Source organism: Glycine soja, chromosome 3 (genome assembly GCF_004193775.1).
Source record: "Glycine soja cultivar W05 chromosome 3, ASM419377v2, whole genome shotgun sequence".
NCBI lineage: Eukaryota > Viridiplantae > Streptophyta > Magnoliopsida > Fabales > Fabaceae > Glycine > Glycine soja.
This window is the reverse complement of record NC_041004.1, coordinates 45,668,327-45,693,268: the sequence shown is the minus strand read 5'-3', so window position 1 is coordinate 45,693,268 and position 24,942 is coordinate 45,668,327. Positions and strand designations below refer to the sequence as shown.

At 34.9% G+C, this 24,942-nt stretch overlaps 4 protein-coding genes and 1 pseudogene across 5 annotated transcripts; all 5 read left to right on the top strand.

The window, feature by feature from the left end:
- The first annotated feature begins 2,251 nt into the window (after positions 1-2,251).
- On the top strand, positions 2,252-3,826 carry LOC114405334 (annotated as a pseudogene).
- A 1,310-nt stretch (positions 3,827-5,136) lies between these two features.
- On the top strand, positions 5,137-11,638 carry LOC114407611 (mannosylglycoprotein endo-beta-mannosidase-like). The gene is made up of 11 exons (XM_028370787.1): positions 5,137-5,384; positions 5,467-5,605; positions 6,022-6,249; positions 6,454-6,512; positions 6,745-6,793; positions 7,235-7,468; positions 8,195-8,364; positions 8,481-8,685; positions 9,444-10,112; positions 10,231-10,458; positions 10,703-11,638. Exons 1-11 carry the CDS (start codon positions 5,236-5,238, stop codon positions 11,489-11,491), a joined length of 2,919 nt encoding a protein of 972 aa, XP_028226588.1. The 5' UTR covers positions 5,137-5,235; the 3' UTR covers positions 11,492-11,638.
- Positions 11,639-12,792: 1,154 nt separating this feature from the next.
- LOC114407610 (pentatricopeptide repeat-containing protein At3g05340) lies at positions 12,793-15,344 on the top strand. The gene has a single exon (XM_028370786.1). It carries the CDS (start codon positions 12,922-12,924, stop codon positions 14,890-14,892), a length of 1,971 nt encoding a protein of 656 aa, XP_028226587.1. The 5' UTR covers positions 12,793-12,921; the 3' UTR covers positions 14,893-15,344.
- Positions 15,345-15,969: 625 nt separating this feature from the next.
- On the top strand, positions 15,970-18,472 carry LOC114407609. The gene is made up of 7 exons (XM_028370785.1): positions 15,970-16,264; positions 16,338-16,427; positions 16,533-16,570; positions 16,662-16,741; positions 17,382-17,465; positions 17,615-17,723; positions 17,966-18,472. Exons 1-7 carry the CDS (start codon positions 16,052-16,054, stop codon positions 18,105-18,107), a joined length of 756 nt encoding a protein of 251 aa, XP_028226586.1. The 5' UTR covers positions 15,970-16,051; the 3' UTR covers positions 18,108-18,472.
- On the top strand, positions 18,321-24,644 carry LOC114407608 (kinesin-like protein KIN-14S). 2 transcript variants are annotated; one of them, XM_028370784.1, is made up of 14 exons: positions 18,321-18,414; positions 19,347-19,477; positions 19,566-19,637; positions 19,720-19,761; positions 20,615-20,760; positions 20,889-20,985; positions 21,075-21,338; positions 21,443-21,722; positions 22,131-22,292; positions 22,480-22,695; positions 22,787-22,824; positions 23,059-23,222; positions 23,323-23,436; positions 23,536-24,644. In XM_028370784.1, the coding sequence occupies exons 2-14, from the start codon at positions 19,471-19,473 to the stop codon at positions 24,424-24,426; spliced, it is 2,493 nt and encodes an 830-aa protein (XP_028226585.1). In that variant the 5' UTR covers positions 18,321-18,414; positions 19,347-19,470; the 3' UTR covers positions 24,427-24,644. The 2 variants fall into 2 exon arrangements, with proteins under 2 accessions (XP_028226585.1, XP_028226584.1); XM_028370783.1 differs by having other exon boundaries at positions 20,612-20,760.
- The last annotated feature ends 298 nt before the right edge of the window (positions 24,645-24,942 follow it).

Below are 24,942 nucleotides of genomic sequence, written 5' to 3'. Positions count from 1 at the left end.
GTTGAACTCATCTCTTGTTGAAGTGTTTGCACCAACTCTTCTTCCCACCTAAACAATGTCCTTTTCCATGACCAAGTTCAAGCTCCTGATGCGGGAGTCTTTATGAGAATATGAGCTTTAAATAGGAATAAATAATATATTGGAATAGCTTATAGAACAAACCTCAACCTACCCCATAGTTAAGCTATCATTCACCAACACCGAAACAAAAACCGTTTTTAAGCATTCATCTACATGAAAGAATGTATAATCTGGTCTATTAAACTTAAGAACATGAAAAATATTCTTATCTGTAATAGCAAAACCAACAACACTATGCCTTGATGTAAGCTCCTAAGCTGCACAACTGTACTCCGGCCTCTAAAAATAAGGAATTTTTTGTCATCCATGACAAAAGTCATGTACTTGTTCTACATCGTACAAATGAATGGAAACACCGATATCCGCATGTCTATTTTCTAACCTCAACAATCTTGTTTGAATGCTGCACTTGGCCTGCCTTGACGACATAAGAATTCTCCGAACACTATACCATTACACTCCACAATAAATAAACATGTTAATTAATTAAAAATTAGGTGGAAATGAAGGATTTAATTGACAAAAAAAAGTAAATAATATTATCTTAAATTTTTAAAATGATAAATAAATAGAAACATTTTTTAAATATGACAAATAAAAAGGAATGGAGAAAATAATTATCAAGTTGTGGCAAGTAACGTTCTGAGTCAAGAGAATTTAATAACATGCATTAAATACTTTGAATAAATTTGATTTGAAAAATCATGTTGACTTTTAATTAGTATTCAATTACATTTATTATAAAAAAAACTATTTTTTTAAATCATTATATGAAAATATAAATTGTTTATTTTTACTTAATTAAAAATAGTCAAAAGAACAAATTTAATAATTTAAAAAGTGATAATAAGTAGTAACACATCCTTTAATATACTCTTTCTAACATATTATTGGTTACAATTTATTAAAAATTACAAAATTAAAATAAATGTGAGACTTATTATTTTTATTTATAATAAATTTTAACCAATGAACATGTTTGTATAAAAGAGTTTAGAAGGTGTTATTCAAAATTTCTTAATAATAATTCTCATTCATCCCTACAAATAGTACATATCATAAAAATTCAAAATGAAATAGAACAACAGTTCAATGGTGGTGCAATATAATATAAAGTAATTTTAAAATATCATTTAATCATAGATTGTATGAGTTTTAAAATAAATTTATAAAATTTAACAAATTTATCATAAATTATGATTTATTTATAATTTAATAATAATATAAAATAATTTTATATTATAATGCATAGTCTATTTTTCTTCTTAGAATAAAGAATAAATAGTTTATGTATTTATAATATAAAATATTTTTATATTATTATTTTCTTTACCGCATTTACATTATCACTTTTAATCATAATTTATCTTTATTAGATTTTATAATAATTAAACATATTTTTTAATTAATTGATACTATAATAAGTTATATCAACCATATAGTAAATCATTAAATATAATGCAGCACTATCATTTAAAACTTGCTGACTATAATTATGCCTTTCCTCATGGAGCCATCTTGTCAAATAGTCACCAACCCAAACCACGATCACTAAATTCAAAAAGAAAGAAAAAGAAAAAGAAATGGTTTCTAACAAGTCCTTAATTTCCTTCTCGATCTCATTCAAGAATAAAGCGTTTTCTTATTTGTCTCCTACTCGTGTCCCTACCCTTCTTGTTCTTTGTACTTTCTGATAAGCACAAAAGAGTCACCAAAATGCTTGAGGTGAACCCGAAGCCAAGACCAAGACCAAGACCCGTTTGGTTTGATGTCATAGCAAAAGGTATCATCAATAACAAAAACAAAATTACGGTAGGCCTCGTTAATATCGATGCTAGAGTGGATGGTAACATATTAAAACAATTAGATGCACTTCACTCCCAAGTAGAGACTATATCTATAGATTTTGATCATGTTGATAAGAATTTCAAATGGGAGGATATTTTTCCCGAAAGGATTGATGAAAACGGGAAATGGGGTCTACCCAAGTGCCCAAATTTGCCAATGCCGGCGTTGCAGAATTATGGGGATCTCAATGTTGTGATGGCAAAAGTTCCATGTGGGATTAGGGATGTGTTTGGCTGGTGGCTAATTTGGCTGTAGAGAGTGGGTGGGTGACCAAGATAGAGAATGATCATAGGAAAGTGCATCTTGTGTTTATTTGGTGTACATGCCTGATTTAAGGAGCCTCAAGCAGCAAACGCTTATGCCCGTTGGTTCTTTTTTTGCCTTTAATTGTATTTTTTTTTTATTAATGATCTCTACGATTATTTATTAACGTGGCATGCATGTAACATATCATTCATTTCATGTCTCAAAATGATCGTTAATATAACATGACTAGCTAGATGCATGTCATCTCATAGCAGCAGTTATATTGACTATGTTTAATTTTTTTTTTAAGTCATGATTAGATAAAAAAAAACTATTTGGAAGACTAATAATAAATGTTGCTATATATATATATATATATATATATATATATATATATATACACAAAAAAAAACTAATATCATATTTAAACTTATTTTTTTATAGTTCAATTGAAAAATTACAATATTTATTCAGTTAGTTAACTTTTTTTTATCATGACATTAATTTTTTTAGCAAATGGTATATAAACCTTCACTTATTTAAAACATTCTACTAACATTTGTCATTTTTTTATATTTATCTTTTTATAACATCATAAATCCTATAATACCAATATTTTTTTATTTTTTTATCCAATTAATTAGTTAGAAAGTTAATTTTAATATTAGAGATTATTTTCTCTCAATTATCCAACTCATGTTATATATGTAAGATCACATATTGTTGATAATGGTTAATTTGCAGGTGAAGAGGGATGGAGGATTGACATGGCACTTACGCGCGTTCCAAAGCTAGCCTAAGCCTACGTAACCGTTCTTCACTCTTCAGAAGCTTATGTTTGTGGTGCAATAACACTTGCTCAAAGCATCCTTCGAAACCAGACCATGTTTCCAAACACCAATCTCATCCTCCTAGCCGACAAATCAATCGGTCCCCAATCCACAACGGGTCTAAAAGCGCAGGATGGAAGATCCAACGCATCCTAAGCCGCTTTGCCAAAAAGGGTGCATACAACCAGCAAGCTACGAATGTGGCAACTCACAACCTACGACAAAATCATCTTCATTGACTCCAACCTCTTACTCCTCAGAAGCATCGACCATTTATTCGTGCTCCCTCAATTATCCGCAGCACCTAACGAGAAAACGTTATTCAACTCGGGGTTGATGGTAATCGAGCCGTCGCAATGCATGTTCCAGAGAATGATGAACATCACTTCCAAGGTGCGTTCTTACAACGGCGGCGACCAGGGTTTTCTGAACGAGATCTTCACGTGGTGGCACCGTTTGCCGGCCAAGGTGAACCAGCTCACGACTTTTCGTAGTACTGGGCATGGGAATAAGCACGAGCTCCCTGATGACGTGTACACCATACACTACTTGGGTTTGAAGCCGTGGATGTGTTATAGGAACTATGATTGTAACTGGGACATACAGGATCACCATGTTTTCGCGAGTAACTCGGCTCACGGGGGGTGGTGGCAGGTTATGATTCCATGCCAAAAGAGTTGCAAGCTTATTGTGAACTCACGGAGAAGATGAATGAAAGGATTGTGAAGTGGAGAAGGATAGCAAGGAATGCTAGTTTGTCTGATGGGCATTGGAAGATTAAGGTCCAGGATCCTACAAGGGGGAATTATTATCCAGATTAGAATTATAATACTGATACTATATATGATGTATGAGGCTGGGGTCTCGTTGCTATATATATACTCTATATATTAGATAAGAAGCAATTAATCTTCATTCTGTTACCGTTTAAATTTTCAAATTATTGTTAGCTGCTTTAGCTACTACCGTACTTCATTGTGTTACAGATTAAATATTCAAATATAATATTGCAAGCTGTTGCCATGACTTACTCTTATGGATCAGACACCACCATACCACCATCTAAAAATAGTTAGTTACGTTGTCCAGGAAGATAAGTTAAGTAAATTAATATTTCACATCAATAATGATATAGTTTAAAAAAGAATCATCTAATTAAAAAATCACAATATTTTAAAAGATATCAGAGAAAATTACCCATCAGATTTATCGTCTCTCTAACACAACATACCATTGCAAATGAGGTACAAACATCTCTCAACACCATGTTCGTAAACAAATGTATGTGTAAATTTTTTAATGATTTTTTTTAAGAAAAATTTATTGTTGTGTAATGTTTCGAATGTGTCCGAATATTATAATGTGTTAAATTTGTTTATTTAAGAATTATTTTAAACGTTCGTCAAAATCTTGAGCAAATTTAAACACCACACCACTAAAAATTTGTGAAATTATGTATGAAACATATCAATCACAATTAATATAAGTGATTGGGATTTGCGTCATGATTTCTAATAAAAAATTAATCACTATTTCTGACACAAATTATTTTTTACCAATAACATTATTAAGAAAATGTATGAAACGATAAAAAAAAAATCCTTAACAAGAATATATTAAACATCACATCAACTGAAGTTAAGAAGTTATTTTAATTTTTATCCCTCTCAAAAAAGATATAAAAAAAACTGCCCATTTCTGATTATATAGACCTTGCTCTTAATTATTATTAGAGGCTTGTTTTGCAGTTACAAATGATGCATGCTTGCTGAGTTAGGCAATCTTTATCAACCTGAGTCTAGACTGTCTAGTGTCAGTTTGAATTTTGCTTTAACATGATAACCATACCAGTAACCAGTGATGATGCAACAAGTTCAGGATAGTTTGTGATAGAAAGAAGCTTATGAATTATTGGGTGTTTCTGGAATTAAATTGGTAGTTTATTAATATAAAATTACTAAATTTTCGTTAGACTAGGACATAATTTAAGAAATTCATCAAATTCAGGACCAATATAACGTGTGCAGGTAATAGGTTCTGTCACATGTGCATTCCTCTGGCAGCGAATTCCACGTGTATGAGATACGTGGCATGACCAAAATGCTACCTATGTCACGTTACGTTACGTAAGATAAAGTGAGTGTCCCCTTTCTTTTCTTGTGTGCGTTAATTTGGACTAGAGTCACAAGACCATTGAGGAAGAAGCCTCTCCGGCGATCTGAGGTTTCCGATGGCGGAGCAACTCCGCAAGACGACGCTGGATTCCGGGTGGGTCGCGGCGAGGTCCACAGAGGTCCAATTCACCGGAACCCAGCTCACCACTACTCACTCTCCAACTGGCCCCACTTCTCCATGGATGGAAGCTCTCGTTCCTGGAACGTAATCACATTTTCCATTTCACAGTTTTATTATTTTACTTCCTCTTTAAATAATTGACTTGATTCCATATAATCGCAAACAGTGTTCTGGCGACCTTGGTGAAGAACAAAGCCGTGCCCGATCCTTTCTATGGACTGCAAAATGAACACATCATTGACATTGCTGATTCTGGAAGAGACTATTACACCTTCTGGTTCTTTACAACCTTTAATTGCAAGCTTGTACGTCTTCGAGTTGCTCTCTCACACATTGTATACAATTAGATTACATTTTCAAGTGGCACCCGTTCATTTTAATTTCATATTCCCCTTTTTTGCTTATGCTTATATTTTGTGCTTTCATGTCTGTGAATTAGTTTTCCAAACATAAGGACTGATATCGAGTATCCAAGGTTTTAGTTTGGTCATGATCTTCGATATTACTAAAAATTGCAGTCAAATATAAGTGTGCCTGATATAGCTGCAATTGCGGTGGCAGAGTCCAAAAACTTTGATATTGCGGCTTCAATCACGATTATGAACCTCTTTTTAAAGCCTTGCCAGGATCTAAATAATAATCTGCTTTTGAATAAACGATGGTGGTTTGTTATTTTGATGGAAGGGATACCACTAATTACTTGACCTTTTTGCATTTGCAGTCAAGCAATGAGCATTGTGATCTTAACTTTCGTGGAATCAATTACTCTGCTGATGTGTATTTGAATGGCCACGAAATCATCCTACCAAAAGGGATGTTTCGAAGGCACTCCCTTGATGTCACCAATATTCTTCATCCGGATGGCACCAACCTGCTTGCTGTTCTTGTTCATCCTCCGGATCATCCAGGGAGAATTCCTCCCGAGGGGGGACAAGGCGGTGATCATGAGGTTGGAAATTAACTTCATACTTATGATCCATTAATTTTATCCTTTTCAGCTACTTAACCTCCCGGTTACATGAAAGCTTGAAATATGAATTGCAATTGTTTCATAACTTTAGGAATCAGTTAGGCTTACAGAGAAAGAGGAAGAGGAACAATACTTGCAATTGCGTGCAGGATATCTAATTCATTTTCTCTTGTTATTTTGTAGATAGGAAAGGATGTGACTACACAGTATGTTGAAGGTTGGGATTGGATGGCTCCTATAAGGTGATATTGCTAATACTTGTATTGATGAGTGGTAATTGGCTTTCTGTTCCAAAAATAATATTTATTTTTTCTTTATTCTTTGCACTAAAAAACCTGCCATTCTTTTTCTAGAGCATTTTGGGCATTACCAATTGACTGTATGAAATTTGAAGAGAATAGGAACAATGGAAAAGCCAATTAAAGTAAAATGTATCTATGATTAGGACTAATGCAAGTTTAAATATGATTGCAGGGATAGGAATACTGGAATATGGGATGAGGTTTCTATTTCTGTTACTGGGGTGAGTTGCATTAATTGTTTTAGTTCATCCCAAAGTCTTTATTATTATTTTTTAATCACTAAAGGGTTTGTCACTGAGACAAATTATGGAGGCCTTTCATTTCCCTACTCGATCCTCTGTGTTTATTGCATTGTTGGTCCTGAGTCCTAACTAGTCTTTTTGTAGTTCATAGTAAATAATGTTGAAATTCAAATCCAATCATATTTTGGCTTTATGAAATAGTCTGCGTAGTCATTGAGATGTCTGGAAAATAAAATCAGGATATTGTTGAGGCATGAGCTAGACATCAGAATTGCCATGTTAATTTTGGCTTTTAATGCAGTCCATACAATCAACAAACCGGATCAAGCATTCTGTAGTGTCAATTTTCTTTCTTTTATAGACAATGGTGCTTCCAGCTGTTCCTTGGTGGGATGACGTCAGTGTCTGTGTTTGGTGCAGCCAGTAAAAATAATTGATCCACTCTTGGTTTCAACATTTTCTGATGATTATAAGAAGGCATATCTACATACAACAACTGAGTTGGAAAACAGGAGCTCCTTGACTGCTGAGTGTTCTTTGAGTGTCCTAGTGACAACAGAACTTGAGGATAGCATTTGCTTAGTAGAGCATCATCTTCAAACTCAAGATCTCACAATCCCGGCAAACTCACGGGTGCAATATACATTTCCTGAGGTCAGTGACTGCATTCATTATTCATAATTCATAATTCATTATGCTTAGACTGTTAACACATTTTTAGAACGTAATTATTAATTCAAGACATCTTGATCAACAAATTTGGCAATTTTAAGAAATTTGTTCAATTTCACACCCTATCCTCTTGGTTAATGTTCTTGGACAGCTTTTGTGCATGTTTGTCTATATGGCTTACATCATGTGTTTGTCTAACTTTTAGATAGTTCTAATTTACTGTAATCATAATTAAAGTTTACTATCATATCTTGAGCTTGTGCTGTAACTAGACAATGTTTAATTAATATACTGCTGATTGTTTTAGGTTCAAAATATCCTAAATAATAAAATAAATGGATCTCTTACATTTCCTTACTTATCAAAGGAGCAAAGGTCAAGATATGATTGGAGATGATGAATATATATTAGAAATTGTCAAGACATTGACATCCATAATTTGTATTTTATTACTTAATCACTTAATATCTTTCTTTTCTGTTTATGCTGATATGCATGATTCAAAGAAACAAAGCTGACAGCAAAGCATTTAAAGAAGCCAAGTTATTATAGGGACACCCCCTGCCCCCCTTTTTTGCATTGGACATATGCAATCCCGATTAGATAGTATTTTCTATCATCCTTTTACTACTGATCCTGTTATCTTGCATATATTGGGGGTTTAAGTTTCAATGTTTTTTTTCAAGTGCTAATGGTCTGAATTAACAGCTTTTCTTCTCCAATCCCAATTTATGGTGGCCAAATGGGATGGGAAAGCAATCTTTGTACAATGTTGTTATTAGCATTGATGTTAAAGGATTTGGTGAATCTGATTCATGGAGCCATCACTTTGGATTCCGCAAAATTGAGAGCCATATTGATGATGCTACCGGTGGAAGGTATGGTTATTTCTCAGATTGCTTCAATGTTATAATTTCTATCTTTTACTTAGAGGAATTAATTCAATTTTAAACTGTTTTTGTATATGTTTTGTTGCATACTTCTTATTTTGCAGGTTATTTAAAGTCAATGGAGAACCAATTTTTATTCGAGGAGGTAACTGGATATTGTCAGATGGACTACTGCGGCTCTCAAAGAAGCGGTATAATACAGATATCAAATTCCATGCAGATATGAATTTTAACATGATTCGATGCTGGGGTGGTGGGCTGGCTGAAAGACCAGAGTTTTATCATTACTGTGATTGTTATGGCCTTCTGGTAAGCTGCACTTGCTACCATACCCTTACTTTTGCTTATAATTGCATGTCAACATGTTGGGATCCAATTGCAAGGTATGAGACTTGATTCCCACTTTAAAGTATGGAAATTTGGTGGGGGATTTATAAAGCCTTGGGCTTTCCATGTACAACAGCTAGCTCTTGCCATGTGGTTCTCCCAAGGTTTTTATCACAGTATTTTTCCTTTGTTATATTTGTTAACGAATTTATTGCATTATTGCTGTTCTGTTGTGTGCATGCATGGTTTGCTATGTGCTGATTTCTGCGTACTTTTGTGTGGATATAGCAGTTTGTATTAATTTGAATGACTCAATCACCATGCTAAGAGCAGGTTTAGCACTTCATCCTTGTTATTGAATATTATTTATTATTCCTTTAATTTTTGGGTCCTATGCGGGGCAAGCAGGAATTTGATTCTAATCTTCTTTTTCTAAAACACGTTATTTTGTTTGGGGTTTCATGAGAGTGATTTTAAATGAATGGCTGCTTTACATTATGAGATGTGGTACTTATGATGTTGGGATATCCAGATCCCGTGTTTCTGATAAGTGACTTTTAAGTGCTACTCCTGCTACAGCTAGACCAGATGGTCACTGAAGATTTAACCTGTTTGAAGCTTAGACAGATTTTTCAGATAATCCTTGGTCCCATAAAATATCTTAGGTTCTTTATGTTTATACTACATTAGTGGTAGTATTGGTTTTGAAAATTTATCTAGTTGCTGGCTTAATTTTGTAGGTATGGCAAGAGTTTTGGATTACTGGGGATGTTGATGGACGTGGTGTCCCAGTGTCCAATCCAAATGGTCCACTGGACCATGACCTTTTCTTGTTTTCTGCAAGAGACACAGTTAAGCTTCTAAGAAATCATCCTAGTCTTGCCCTATGGGTTGGGGGAAATGAACAAGTTCCACCCGATGATATAAATGCTGCTCTTAAAAATGATCTGAGGCTTCATCCTTATTTTGAAAGTGAGGATGAAAATAGCAAACCTGTAGGAGACTGGTTCCCAATGTCAACAGATTTCAGTCAGTATCTTGATGGCACACGCATTTACATACAAGGTTCAATGTGGGATGGGTTTGCTGATGGGAAGGGGAACTTCACTGATGGTCCTTACGAAATTCAAAATCCTGAAGATTTCTTCAAGGATCACTTTTATAATTATGGATTCAATCCAGAGGTTGGTTCTGTTGGAATGCCTGTTGCAGCTACCATAAAAGCAACAATGCCCTCAGAAGGATGGCAGATACCAGTGTTTAAGAAGCTTCCAAACAGTTATGTTGAAGAAGTTCCAAATCCCATATGGGAATACCATAAATATATTCCTTATTCAAAACCAACCAAGGTTCATGATCAGATTCAACTTTATGGTGATGCTAAAGACCTTGATGATTTTTGTTTGAAGGTAAGAGAAAGTAGAAACCTTCATTCTGTTGACCATTAGCAATGCATTTTTTATCGTCCTATTTTTCATGATCTTTTTCTGAAGTTGATGTATAATTTTGATGCTATAATCTTTTTAGGCTCAACTTGTGAACTACATACAATATAGAGCTCTTCTGGAGGGATGGACTTCTCGCATGTGGAGTAAATATACAGGTGTATTGATATGGAAGACACAAAATCCTTGGACTGGTCTGAGAGGTCAATTTTATGATCATCTACTTGATCAAACGGCAGGTTTCTATGGTTGTCGGTGTGCTGCAGAACCAGTTCATGTACAGCTTAATCTGGCTACATATTTGATAGAGGTAAGTGTCTAAATGAAGTTCTAGTTTTATGAGTAGCTAATGAAAATAGAGATGCCATTTTACCAATATGATAAATATTTTCCCCTCATTCATGAAGTTTAAAATTGAGTTAAAAAGATTACAAGTGCAAGAAATTGTGAAAACTGTATGATTCACAATTTTCTTTGCAATTTATGCATGGTCCACTTATGAAAGAGTAGGTCATTAAAGGTTCTGTATCCTTTTATCTTCCTTCCCACAACAGGTTGTTAATACTACATCAGAAGAATTGTCTAATGTCGCTATTGAAGCTTCAGTGTGGGATCTTGACGGGACATGCCCATACTACAGAGTTCATGAAAATTTCTCTTTGCTGCCAAAAAAAGTAGCACCTATTGTTAAGATGAAGTATCCAGAGTCAAAAGATCCAAAGCAAGTCTACTTTCTTCTTCTCAAACTCTATAACATGGCAGATAATAGAGTTATATCCAGAAACTTTTATTGGTTGCATCTTTCTGGTGGAGATTACAAGTTATTGGAGCCATATAGGGAGAAGAAAATACCTCTCAAGATAACATCGAAGGTTTCAGTTGAAGAATCCATTTATAATATTCAAGTGCTTGTGACCAACACATCTACAAGATCAGACTCTACAAGTTCAACAGGTAGGTTAAGTGATGGTTTTTATGGCACACACTCATTGGAAACTCTGGATTGTGGGGTTGGAATAGAACAAGAAACTGGTGGGTCCAAGAGGATACATAAATGTTTTTCTGGGAAAAGTGATGGTTTGAAAGTTACTGAAATAAATGGACCTGATGTAGGCGTTGCTTTCTTTCTTCATTTTTCTGTTCATACTTCAAAGAGGGACTACGAGGAAGGGAAGGACACAAGAATTCTTCCGGTTCATTACTCTGATAACTATTTTTCACTAGTCCCAGGAGAGACCTTGCCTATAAATATATCTTTTGACGTTCCTCAGGGTGTCACTCCTCGAGTTATCCTGCATGGCTGGAATTATGATGGAGGTGAAATCATTTGTGAAGTTGTATAGTAATCTCCCGAAACCTTGTGAAATGATCAAGTCTTATGTGTGTTATTGAAAATGCATCACAAAGAGAGACCTTAATGATTTCAATTTTATTTGTTGGTTTACTATACCTTAAAAGGCTAATATATCGTTGCAACGTTTGAAGATTAATCTTTGCAATTGTTCATGTAATGGTAAACCTGTGCAATACAAAATAAAGGAAATGCCTAAAATTCCAAGATGTGTTTCAAGAGTGGAAAGTCTACCTCCCCTTCAAAAACATGACCATGCTATTATACTAAAGGAAATGGCTAAAATACCTATATGTGACAGTACAATTATCCCTATTATCTAAAATAAGGGAAATGGAAGGAATGATTAATGACTTGGTAGTTGGTAGTCGTTAGCGTCATACAACCTAGTACAGCCCTTATTCAAGTCCTATGATTTTGATTAAGAGAAAAATATGAAAGATGAGTGTTTTGTGTGAATTATAAGGCACTCAATAAAGTTATAGTTTCATGTTGGTTATGGATGTAAAAAATAAATTCAACTCATTTAACTCACCAAATTTGAGTTATGTGATTTAACTTCTCAATTTCTATAACCCAACGAGTTGAATGAGTGATTGAGTTGACCCATTAGATTAAGTTTTTTTAGAGTTTTTTGAGTGATTGAGTTCAAAATTCTCCAAATTTATTCAACCCACAAAATAATTCTAATTTGATAATTTTTCAATATCTCACACCCTTGTTTCATCTATATTTTTTGGAGTTTTTTGAGTGATTGAGTTTGAAATTCTCTAAATTTGTATGATCTACAAAATAATCATAATATTGTAATTTTTTTATATCTTGCACTCTCATTTCATCCATATCAATTTCATGTATGTCAGTCACCTTCCAATGATGAACGTTTTTAATGATTATTAGTAACAATCAATGTAATAAAAAAAAACAAGACATATCATTCGATTTCATGTTCGAGTATCAAATTTTATTATTTTTTTACCTAAGTTGAGTTGACTAATAATATGATCTAAGAGAAATGAGAAAAAAAATAAGTATATGAAATAAAATAAAAATCATGCTTATGTGCAAAAGAAGATGATTATCTGGTCGATGTATGACTAAATATTTCGAAAAATACAATTATGAGAATAAATCACAATATTATAATGATGATGAATATTTTCAGGCCAGACATAAAGAAACAATTAAAATAAAATTTTAAAAAATATAAGATAAAATAAAACTTTTAAATCATAACATACTAAAACAGATAAAAAAAACACTAAAACATAAAGAATAAAAAAGAACATTTAGAAAGGAAAAAAAACTACCAAATCGCAAAGACACCGGAGCATAAATCTTTTACTTTTCCGTAGGTTTAGAATTAGTCTGTGATATAGTGTCCTCACCGCCTCATCAGCCTCTTTGTTTCCCCTTTCATGGATGAAATCCAGATGGAAATTCAATGCCCATCTTCCTTCATGGATGGATTCTCTCATTATACCCTCCATCATGAAGAAGCCACCAACTTCTCAAAACCCATTTCCTGCAACCTCAAAATCTGTCCTCAACCACGCAGACTTGAGCTCTCTTCTCTCTGTTTGTGGCAGAGATGGAAACCTTAATCTTGGTTCTTCCATCCATGCCCGTATCATCAAGCAACCTCCATCTTTCGATTTTGATAGCTCCCCACGCAATGCCCTTTTTGTTTGGAACTCTCTCCTCTCCATGTATTCCAAATGTGGCAAACTGCAGGATGCCATCAAGCTGTTTGATCATATGCCTGTGAAAGATACTGTGTCATGGAATGCAATTATTTCTGGGTTTTTAAGGAACAGGGATTGTGACACGGGTTTTAGGTTCTTTAGGCAAATGAGTGAGTCAAGGACAGTGTGTTGTCTATTTGACAAGGCTACACTGACTACAATGTTGTCGGCTTGTGATGGACTGGAGTTCTCTAGTGTGACCAAAATGATCCATTGTTTGGTGTTTGTTGGTGGTTTTGAGAGGGAAATTACAGTGGGGAATGCACTTATTACATCATATTTTAAATGTGGGTGCTTTAGTCAAGGTAGGCAGGTTTTTGATGAGATGCTTGAGAGGAATGTTGTAACTTGGACGGCAGTGATTTCAGGCCTTGCACAAAATGAATTTTATGAGGATGGTTTGAGATTGTTTGATCAAATGCGTCGCGGGTCAGTGAGTCCTAATTCTTTGACATATTTGAGTGCACTCATGGCTTGTTCAGGTTTACAAGCATTATTGGAAGGACGTAAAATTCATGGACTGCTATGGAAATTGGGAATGCAGTCAGATTTATGCATTGAAAGTGCTTTGATGGATTTGTATTCAAAGTGTGGAAGTTTAGAAGAAGCATGGGAGATTTTTGAGTCTGCTGAGGAACTTGATGATGTTTCCTTAACTGTTATACTTGTAGCTTTTATGCAGAATGGACTCGAGGAGGAAGCTATCCAGATATTTATGAGAATGGTAAAATTGGGGATTGAAGTTGACCCCAACATGGTTTCTGCCATTCTTGGGGTATTTGGTGTTGGTACTTCTTTGACTCTTGGCAAGCAGATTCACTCTTTAATTATAAAGAAGAACTTCATTCAGAATCTGTTTGTTAGTAATGGACTTATAAACATGTACTCCAAGTGTGGAGATTTGTATGACTCACTGCAAGTCTTTCATGAGATGACTCAAAAGAATTCAGTGTCATGGAACTCTGTGATTGCAGCTTACGCTCGCTATGGGGATGGTTTCAGAGCGCTTCAATTTTATGATGATATGAGAGTGGAGGGTATAGCTCTGACGGATGTAACATTTTTGTCATTGCTTCATGCTTGCAGTCACGCAGGCTTAGTTGAGAAGGGCATGGAGTTTTTGGAATCTATGACTAGAGATCACGGATTAAGTCCGCGTTCTGAACATTATGCCTGTGTTGTTGACATGTTGGGGAGGGCTGGACTTCTTAAGGAAGCTAAAAAATTTATTGAGGGATTGCCTGAGAATCCTGGTGTACTGGTTTGGCAAGCATTGCTTGGTGCTTGTAGCATACATGGTGATTCTGAGATGGGTAAATATGCTGCAAATCAACTGTTTTTGGCTACACCAGACAGCCCGGCTCCTTACGTTTTGATGGCGAACATATATTCTAGTGAAGGGAAATGGAAGGAGAGAGCACGTTCCATTAAGAAAATGAAAGAGATGGGGGTAGCAAAAGAAGTGGGTATAAGCTGGGTTGAGATTGAAAAGAAAGTCAATAGTTTCGTAGTAGGGGACAAAATGCATCCTCAAGCTGATGCTATATTCTGGCTTTTGTCCAGGTTATTGAAACACTTGAAAGATGAAGGCTATGTTCCTGACAAAAGGTGTATTCTCTATTACTTGGATCAAGATAAAAAGGATTAGGACCTGTTTGATTTTCTATTGCTGAGTTGTTTCTCTGCATTTATTCTGATGGTTCATTTTCTAGTGAGAAGAACCCTATAGATGTTTGTGCGGAAAACTAGCCAGAACTTGGTTTGGATCGGATCGTGGATCATGGACAAAAAGTACATTACATCAATACATCATTAAAATAATGGCACGACAATTTTGTTTTCTTATAATTATGCATGAACAATTAAGATAAATATTATGAGCATGTACATGGTTGCATGATCACATCCTCACTTGATATGTTTCTTCTCCTGCACGATCAAGATTCAAGACAAAAAAGATTAGTCTCTGCATTTATTTGTTATTGTTCATTTTTTAGTGAGAATCCCATTAACGTTTGTCCAGAAAACTAGCCAGACTAGAGCTTTGTTTGGATGACAGACATAAGTACATTTCATCAATAGTTAACTAAATGATGGTAAGACTCTTGTTGTTGTTTTATATATGGGTTGCACGATCAATATTAGTTCCTCTTGTGCTGACTTGATATGTTTCTTCTGCACTCCACTATACTACGAAAGAGATTTACTAGAAGATTGGTTGTTGAATTTTGGTAGCAAATGAATAATGATAAGATTACGTTTCACTAACCTGTCAATTATATCGACTTTCCAAAATCTTGGTTGCAAGTTGGAACAACTTCCAAAATAATGATCAATATTTGACGGATCCGTCATGTTCGAGACTCTAATTCTCTGTTTAATTGAATCCAAAAGTATTTATTTATCAAGTGTGATAGACCTCCCAGGTAATTTGACATTAAAAGCATGCTTAATTATTTTAAGAGAAATATTGATTTTTAATTTTTAGAAGTGTTAAAAAATTATCATTACAATAAACTAACTTTATTTGTATAATACTAAAACGTGGAGTTTTTAAACATAAAATGCGAGCAAGTGCAGAAATAAAATGAAAACTGTTTTGGGGGGGTTTTAAAAGTAGCAAGAAGTAAAAAGAAATCCATGGATGAAAAACAAAGAAAACCTATTTACATTTGATTCAGTTCGAAATAAAGGGCTCAAGTGGCACTTGGGCATCCACTGTCCACATATTAATTTACAATAAGTAAATAAATAAAAAGAGTAAGTGCAATAAGCACGCCATTGTTGTGACCACAAAAAGAGCAGCGATGATGGGCAGCATGAGCTTAAACTTAATAACTACCCCTACGATTCTCCCGTTTGGAAGTCGCAGTTTTGCACAGTTTGCGAAGAAGAAGGCAAGAGCGAGTTGCAGTCTGAGAGACGATGATGCTCCTCTCTCCATTGCTTCGTCTTACGCCGTGCTTGGTCTCGACCCTCACTGCTCCGCCGCCGATATCAAAGCTGCTTTTCGAACCAAAGTATTATTATTATTATTATTTATTCATTCCAATTCCACAACTAATTGCTGTCTCTTCCTCCCAATTCCCAAAGGTGAAGCAGTTCCATCCAGACCTCAACAGAGATGCTAATGCAAGAACATTTTCTGATGCTATGATTCGCCGCGTAATTCAAGCATACCGGGTACTCTACTTACCATTCTTTCTTTTCTTTTTCTATTCTCTGCCACCTGGGCACAACCCTCTCTAGTCATCAATTCTCCTCCATCTTCACTCTTGCTTGCTGCAGATACTATCCAACTGCACTCCATCAGAATTAATTGAAAGGTAATAAATATGTCTTTTTCTTTTCACATTTCACTTTTGGAATTTGGAAACGTCTCGCCATCTTCTTTTCTATTCGGATTTGCGTTTGTAGTGAATGCTTAGATCCCTTTGACACGCCAGAGTGTGAAGCTTTTGATCTTTTTGTTAACCAGCTGCTTTGTGTCGGCAAAGGTACCCTACCCTTACCATCCCCATCTTTTTTACTTTTTGGAAAATCCTTATGTTTCGACCCCAGACAAAATTGACATGCCATATGAAATTCATATTTCTTTTTAATCTTTATACGAAATTAACATTATGTTTTCTTCTCCATCAATCAGAGAGACGTATGTAAACACCTGCATAATTACAATTCTGTCCACCCTATCAGAAACTGTGTTACCTTCCACGTTTTGAATCGAGTTGTGCATGATGGATGTGGTATACGCATGATATATATTCTGCACTTTTATCAGGGTTTCAACATGTGGAAGGTAATGCAGTTCTGATCGGGAGTATAATTATGGGTGGGCAGAATTATAATTATGCAGGTGCTTACATCCGTTTGTCATTATGTAATGAAATTCATCCTTTATAATGGTTTCACTGGCCCATCTTTATGTCTTCTTCCAGTTAATCTTTATGTACCTCGTCTTCCATTTACTATCACTATCATCTCACACACACTAAAGTTAAACTACCACGCTAACACCATGTCTTTATTTCTAACAGTTAATATACGAGAGTTTGTAATTTATCAACTCTTGGAAACTAGGAATTGATCAATATATATTTACTTTCCATTTCATCTACAAATTTAAATTTTCTGCAGCGTGTTCAAATTCCTGTGTGGAAAGAGCCCCTCATGCTTTCACATATGCCTCTTCAACTGGAACAGCACGTGCATCTTCTCAAGGTTTTCTTAGCTGTTATTCATTTTCACAATTTTTTAGCAATGCGTATGCGTAAAGAATGACACATGTCTCACCTATTTTAAAATGTGTTGTGCAAATATCATTCTTTTCATAATTTTATAAGCATTGCCATCATCAATAACTATTTAAGGTCATGGGGACGACTACCAAGTTCAATGTGCTGTTGGACAATGCCCTAGAAGTTGCATTCACTACGTAACCCCGTCACAAAGAATTCTCTTGGAGGAGCTACTTGACAGGTAACGTTAATCATCCACCAAACCTTTTCTTTGTAAAGCTGCAAGATAATTTATCAGACTTGCAATCCCGGTTGTTGATGTATTATTTCACGTATAAATCTAGCCTGGTTTTTCATTTAATCTTCTTTAGCATATAAAATGCCACAATTCCTGTGGCAATTTGTTCAAATGCTATTGAGAATCTGAAGTTTATTATATGCATTCCATTAAAATTTCTTGTTTCCATTTGGTTCATGTTGCAGTACACTGGAAGCACCCTATGATACATCAGCTGAGGCAGACTTGCTGTATTCACTTATAACTAAAGCTAAGTTTGAGAATAACCGATATCAAAAACCAAAGAAGCAACCCAAATCTTCAAGCCAACATGTCGATTGGTTTTAACATTTGGATAGCAACCCTGCCCAAATACACTCCCCAGCCAATAGCACTGAGATTGATGGGACATGGTTTACAATACACTACACTACCAATTGCTAGATATCAGATGCTCATAGAAGCCTTATACCCCATTTCTCTGAAACATACGCGAAGAATATAAGCTACGTACAGTTTCTGATATGTATTTTTTTTTTTCATTTTATATCTCATATCTTTCTTTTATGATTTTAGTAGGGATAGGAAAGCCGGTAGCGGTGTCATTTCATGACAAGGTGGCAAGTTTGTGCAATGCAACATGCCTGTTTTTCATGTATAAACAAATTACTCTAACTGATGACAAATTAGAAGTCTTTGTATCATTTCTGCTATATCTGCTTTCTTTTTTTGGTTCTCGTTTTAAATGCATGCGTTTGGACTTTGGAAATAATGATGTTTACACGACCTGTCTTTCCAATGTCCTTTAGACTAGTTGGAATTAGTCTGACTCTCCGGGAGATATATGGGACACAAAAAAAATTGTCTCACAGCTAAAAAAAAGCAAAATGCAAGAGAAATAATTAAAATTAGCATTAGAATCCATGCAATGCATGATTTTTTAAGTAAATAAAAGAGTGAGAGAAAAATAAAATAAAATAAAATATTTAAATTTTTAAAAACAAAATACATTAAAATCCAAAAAAAATGTAAATTATCCAGCTGTTGATATGTGGTAACGGCTCAACAGTTTTAATATATATATATAGATAGATAGATGAGGTTCAAGTTTATCATTTGTCAAGTATGTTAAATATTTATATTACTATAAATTAAGAGAAATATTAGTTAAGTATATTCAAATATTTGTATTATAATTTTTAAAAATTTAGAAACATATAAATCATTTGTCTAATCGATTTAATTAGTGACTCATTATTAAAAGAATGTTATCTTGATCAAGTTAAGTTTTAATAAAATATATTATAACTATCAAATTAATTTTTTTGAAGAAAAACTATCAAATTAATTGGTCAAGTCGCAAAAAATTGGTAAATTTTAGCTTTAATTGTAACTCACTAAAAATAATCTTAATTATTATTTATTTGCAATTTTTAAATTGCCGTAGGGATATTAGCATTCAATAAGAGGCCCGGCCCACATTATTTGTTAGTATGTATGAGTAGCCGTTACATGATAGATAGCTGCTTTCAGGGTCTGATCCCAATATTCAAACTCTCATTTTGCTTTAATCATTCAATTCAACAGCTAAACACCTCTCTCTCTCTCTCTCTCTGAAACGGTGTTCCTTCGTAAGCAAAATCTCTCTCTGAAACAGTGTCTGTTCGTCAGCGAAATCTCATCTTTCTTCTTCTTCAAAATCTACGTTGTCATGGACGGTACTCGCTCTTTCCTTCATTTCTTTCTTTCTTCTTATTTCGCTTTGTCTTCAACGAAATTTAACAATTGCTGTGAAAATTCTTGTAGATCAAATCATTGAGATGCTTACAGAAAAGTTCAATCGATTCGGTATTAATTGCAATTTGAAGCCGTCATCAGGTTTTCATTCTTTTATTTGTTATTTAGGTTCATTTTTATGTTTCCGAAAATCATAATTGTTGGATTATTTGTTTAATTTCAGAGCCACAGCCAAGCGTATCAACTGAAGCTTGTGATGAAACAGGTTTTTCTTCTTCATATCCACTTAATGCTTTTGTCAGATCTTGTATACAGCTATGAAGCACGGACACTCCAGTCCCTTATCGTGTCCGGTGTCCGACACGTGTCCATGTCAATGTCCGACACCCACACGACACCCGTACTACATCCTATATTTTAGACATTACAGGTGTCCACGAGTCCGTGTCGGTGTCCGTGCTTCATAGATTCTACGAGATTATTTCTCTACAACAGTTCTCTATCTTATAATTTTTCTTTTATTATTATTATTATTACTGTTATTATAATCGATTCAGGAATGCAAATGTGAATTATTGAATCTTCTTGTTTGAATTTTCCAAATTAGCTTTTGTTTGAAGGCTAAAATATGTTTCTAATCCCTAATAAAACAACACTTTCGTATTTGGTCCTTGATATTTTTTTGTCTTTGATAAATTAACGAACTTTGTGTTTGTTCCTTAATAAATTAACAAATTTTGTTCCTTAATAAATTAACAAATTTTGTTTTAGTCCCAACTAATAACAAATGGAAAAAAAAAATTATTAGGGATTAAACACAAAATTTGCTAATATATTAGGGACTAAAAAAAAGTGTAAAATAAGTGTTAAATACCAAAAAAAAATTTGTTGTTTTATCAGGACTAAAGGCAAAACAAAAATTTATTAGGCAGCAAACACAAAAATAAGCATTCATTTTGTGCGAACAAGATTTCAAACCTAATATATTTTAAAAAGAGAATGTAATTTGGGGTTTAGATTTGATTTATCTGAAAAATTAAGGAAGTAAAAGATTCTTACAAAGCTGGTTTCGATGTTGGCTCTGCCCTCTGATTATTTGGATTTTGGTATATCAGCAGATAATGTATTAGCACAACTGAACAATGAGACCTCTGACAATATGGATGAGAGTAGTATATCCAATGGAATCCGTGAATGTTCTCCTGATGAGGATCGTACACTCCCAATATTGAAGAAAATCCTTGACTTGAGTACTAAAATTCAGGTAAATTTTAAAAATTGGTTGATGGTTTGATCAAACAAGAATCAAAATGTTTCCAAATATCACTTCTAATCAAATTCCTTCTGTATTATTGCTTTTGTTGATGTTGGTTTATATGCTTCATGTATCAGAATTTGAAGAAACAACATGTAGCCCTATCTGATCAAGTGAAACTCACAGCTGAGTCATTTACAGGCCTAGATGTTTTAAAGTCTGTTCAGCTTCTTGGTAAGGCTCTAACCTAAAATTGAATAATTATATCTGGTTCCATGTGATTACTTTATACTAGATTTTCATCTTTATTTATGTGTCACTAGGTACTGAATATGAAGTGTTGAAAAGGAAGTACCTAGAGGAGTCCTCTGAGCGTAGGCGGCTTTACAACAAAGTGATTGAACTAAAGGGAAATATCAGAGTTTTCTGTAGATGCAGACCACTAAATGAAAGTGAAATTGCAAATGGATCAGCACTATCTGTTGTCAATTTTGAGTCAACTTCTGATGGGCTTCAAGTCATTTGCTCTGATTCTTCAAAAAAGCACTTTAAATTTGATTATGTATTCAGACCTGAAGATAACCAAGGTACATGAGAAATTAGAACTTTTGGATGGTTAAGTTTCAGTTAAGAAATTTTCTTTCTTTTGCTGGTTAATGATTAATAGTGTGTTGATTATTTTACTGTGCAGAGACTGTTTTCGAACAAACAATACCTATCGTCACATCTGTATTAGATGGGTATAATGTTTGCATTTTTGCATATGGTCAAACTGGAACCGGCAAGACCTTTACTATGGAAGGAACACCACAGCATAGGGGAGTTAACTATAGAACCCTGGAGGAATTATTTCGAATATCTGAAGAGAGAAATGACGTAATAAAATATGAATTGTTTGTTAGCATGTTGGAGGTTTACAATGAGAAGATAAGAGATCTTTTGGTGGAAAATTCAGTTGAACCTACTAAGAAGTGAGTTTTCGTTCAACTTAAGCTATACTCTGATAAGCTTTATAATGAAACAATGCTTTCACTTTTACACTGTTTCACATGATGCTAATGAAATAAAATCTGAGTTCCAAACGCATATTGCTTTGCAAGGTAGAGATGCTGATAGAATTAACCATGATTTTTGGCGGAACCTAATAACTTTACTGTAAGACCTTATGACTTTAACTGATTATCTCTGCACCTGTCTTCTATGGTAGAATAGTTGAAATTGCATATACAGTTATACCCATTAACATTTTGTCATAATCTGAAATTTTTCTTCCCCCTCCATTGTCAATCCAATTAAGCATGAAATTTTGACATTTTAAATGTTTCTCAAGTGATATTGATGTGAAGAACAAATTGTAAGCTTTATCTAATTAAATGTAGGTTGGAGATAAAGCAAGCTGCAGATGGAACCCAAGAAGTCCCAGGACTCGTTGAAGCTTGTGTTTATGGAACAGATGACGTGTGGGAAAAGCTGAAGTCTGGTAACCGAGCCAGATCTGTTGGATCCACTAGTGCTAATGAGCTTAGCAGTCGTTCTCATTGGTATGTCTTGCTTCTTTTAGATATACTATATTTGTGTATATTACTCTTCTAAACTTGGAAGAGGCATAATTCTTTGCATCAGTAAATATGTTAAATAATTTGAATGAAATTATTGGACAAGCTGGCAAACGGATATCACTTGTTCACCATTGATGATGACAAAGATGTGGTTTTGTTTTACATGCAGTTTGTTGCGAGTGACTGTTTTAGGGGAGAATTTAATCAATGGCCAGAAAACAAGGAGTCACCTTTGGCTAGTAGATTTAGCTGGCAGTGAGCGTGTGGTGAAAACTGAAGCTGAAGGAGAAAGACTGAAGGAATCTCAATTCATAAACAAGTCTCTATCAGCACTTGGTGATGTTATTTCTGCCCTTGCATCCAAATCAGCCCACATACCTTACAGGTAATTCTATCATCCCTAACATATAATATCCTATACATAATCATTCTTTGTCTCACTAGTTTTTTTTTTTTCTTTTTTCTTTTTCAAATAGGAACTCAAAGCTCACCCATATACTCCAGAGCTCTTTAGGTGAGGATTCATTTCACAGCCTGAATTCTGATGCTCCTCAATTATTTTATTTACATTTTAATTTGAGTGCTCATTATAAGTGATGTTGTGTTACGTCTTGGATTAAAAAGCATTAATTAGAATTGCAATTTCATAGCTGTTTCATTATTCTAAAGGTCTGTTGGTGAGCATTTTCTCTTCTTTTTTTTTTCATTATTTATGATGTTGAATTGGGATTGAAAATTTGAAATGCAGGAGGTGATTGCAAAACTTTAATGTTTGTCCAGATAAGTCCAAGTGCAGCAGACTTAACAGAGACACTTTGTTCTCTGAATTTTGCCGCACGTGTACGAGGAATTGAGAGTGGCCCAGCCCGCAAGCAAACAGACCTTACTGAACTGAATAAGTACAAGCAAATGGTATGCTAGAGTCTAATTGTGCTATAATTAAGAACAAGAGAAGCTTTGATTAATAAATTTGATTTTTAATTCTTAAATCTGGGAATCTGATCACAAATAGGTAGAAAAGGTCAAACATGATGAGAAGGAAACTAGAAAATTACAAGATAACTTGCAGTCATTGCAAATGAGACTTACTTCAAGAGAACTCATGTGCCGAAATCTTCAAGAAAAGGTATAAACCTTTATGCTTGTCTCTTTTTATTTAGATGCTATTATTAATGCATTCATTTTGGAAATATAACTCATCAAATGTGTGGTTGAATTTTCAAAGGTTCGGGATCTTGAGAACCAGGTGACAGGGGAGAGAAAAATGAGACTGAAACACGAAAATATATTGCTTGCAGCAGTTTCAGCTCAACCTTCAACAATGTGGGAGTCAATAGCTTCTGATCAGAAAATCATGAAGAAGCCACCGCTCGATCCAAGACTGCCACTTAGAAGAATTACTAACATTTTGCCTCCACCACCAGAGAGAAGGCCCTCATACAGCCCTTCTATGGATGAACAGGAAAACGTTGCTAGAACAACTTCAATTAACGCACAAGACCTTGTGAAACCAAGAAGGGGGGTATCCATAGCGGTAAGACCCCCACCCCCACCATCAACATCACAGTCCCTTCAGCCAAGAAGGAGGCGTGTTTCCGTAGCTACACTGTGTCCTGTCAGAACTCCACTCTGTTCCCCCACTCGGCAATCACTGATAAGGCCCTCATGCAGCTCTTCCATGGATGGACAGGAAAGCGTTGCCAAAACAACCTCAATTAACACGCAAGACCTTATGAAACCAAGAAGAAGGGGGGTATCCATAGCTGTAAGACCCCCACCCCCACCATCAACATCACAAGCCCGTCAGCCTAGAAGGAGGCGTGTTTCTGTAGCTGCTCTGTGTCCTGTCAGAACTCCACTCCGTTTCCCCACTCAGCAATCACCGAAAAGGAACCAAAGGGAAGCTCAGTATTCAAGGTTGTTTGCCATATTGCCAGAAGCTAGAACCTCAGTTGAGACAGCATCACCAACTTTGATGAGGAGCAGCAGTAAGTTTGCTGGCAGCCCGAGGCATCCAAGACGCAAACCTTTAGTGTGGACTCCTCTCAAGCAGAAGGGGGGCTTGAAAATTAGCAGCAGAAAGTCATTGGTTATACCATCTCGGCCCTTCTACTGAATGCCTGTGATCTCTGTTTTCTAAAACATAGGAAAATGCCTGAAAAATAGCAGATTTCATTACTCTAGCCATCTCGGCCTTCCTCACCCAAATGCAAGGAACTAAATTGATTCCTTAGAAGTGCAGAAAAAGTTAAATTTTTAGAGTCTTACTGCTGTTGGTTTTGTAAATTGAAATTCTTTTCTTTTAATAATATCCATTGTTCATTATACTTCTAATACTTGTTCTTGTTTTTGTTCCTTGTTCAATCAAATTCTGCTGTGTCACTAGTTCTACCTTTTCTCATGCGTGCAGCTTTAAATGAAACCCGTAAAATGAAACTAGCTCAGATGCTCGATTAAATTTTCCATTTTGGCACCCTCCAAAACAACGTTTCCACCAATTGTCAAAGAGACAACTTCAAAATTTAATTGAGCAATGGTATAATTGGGTTACCGTGTTACAGGTGTAGATATCTATTAGCTTTATCTATGATTAATTTTTATCTCATAAAACTTAATTAGTTACTTCATCCAG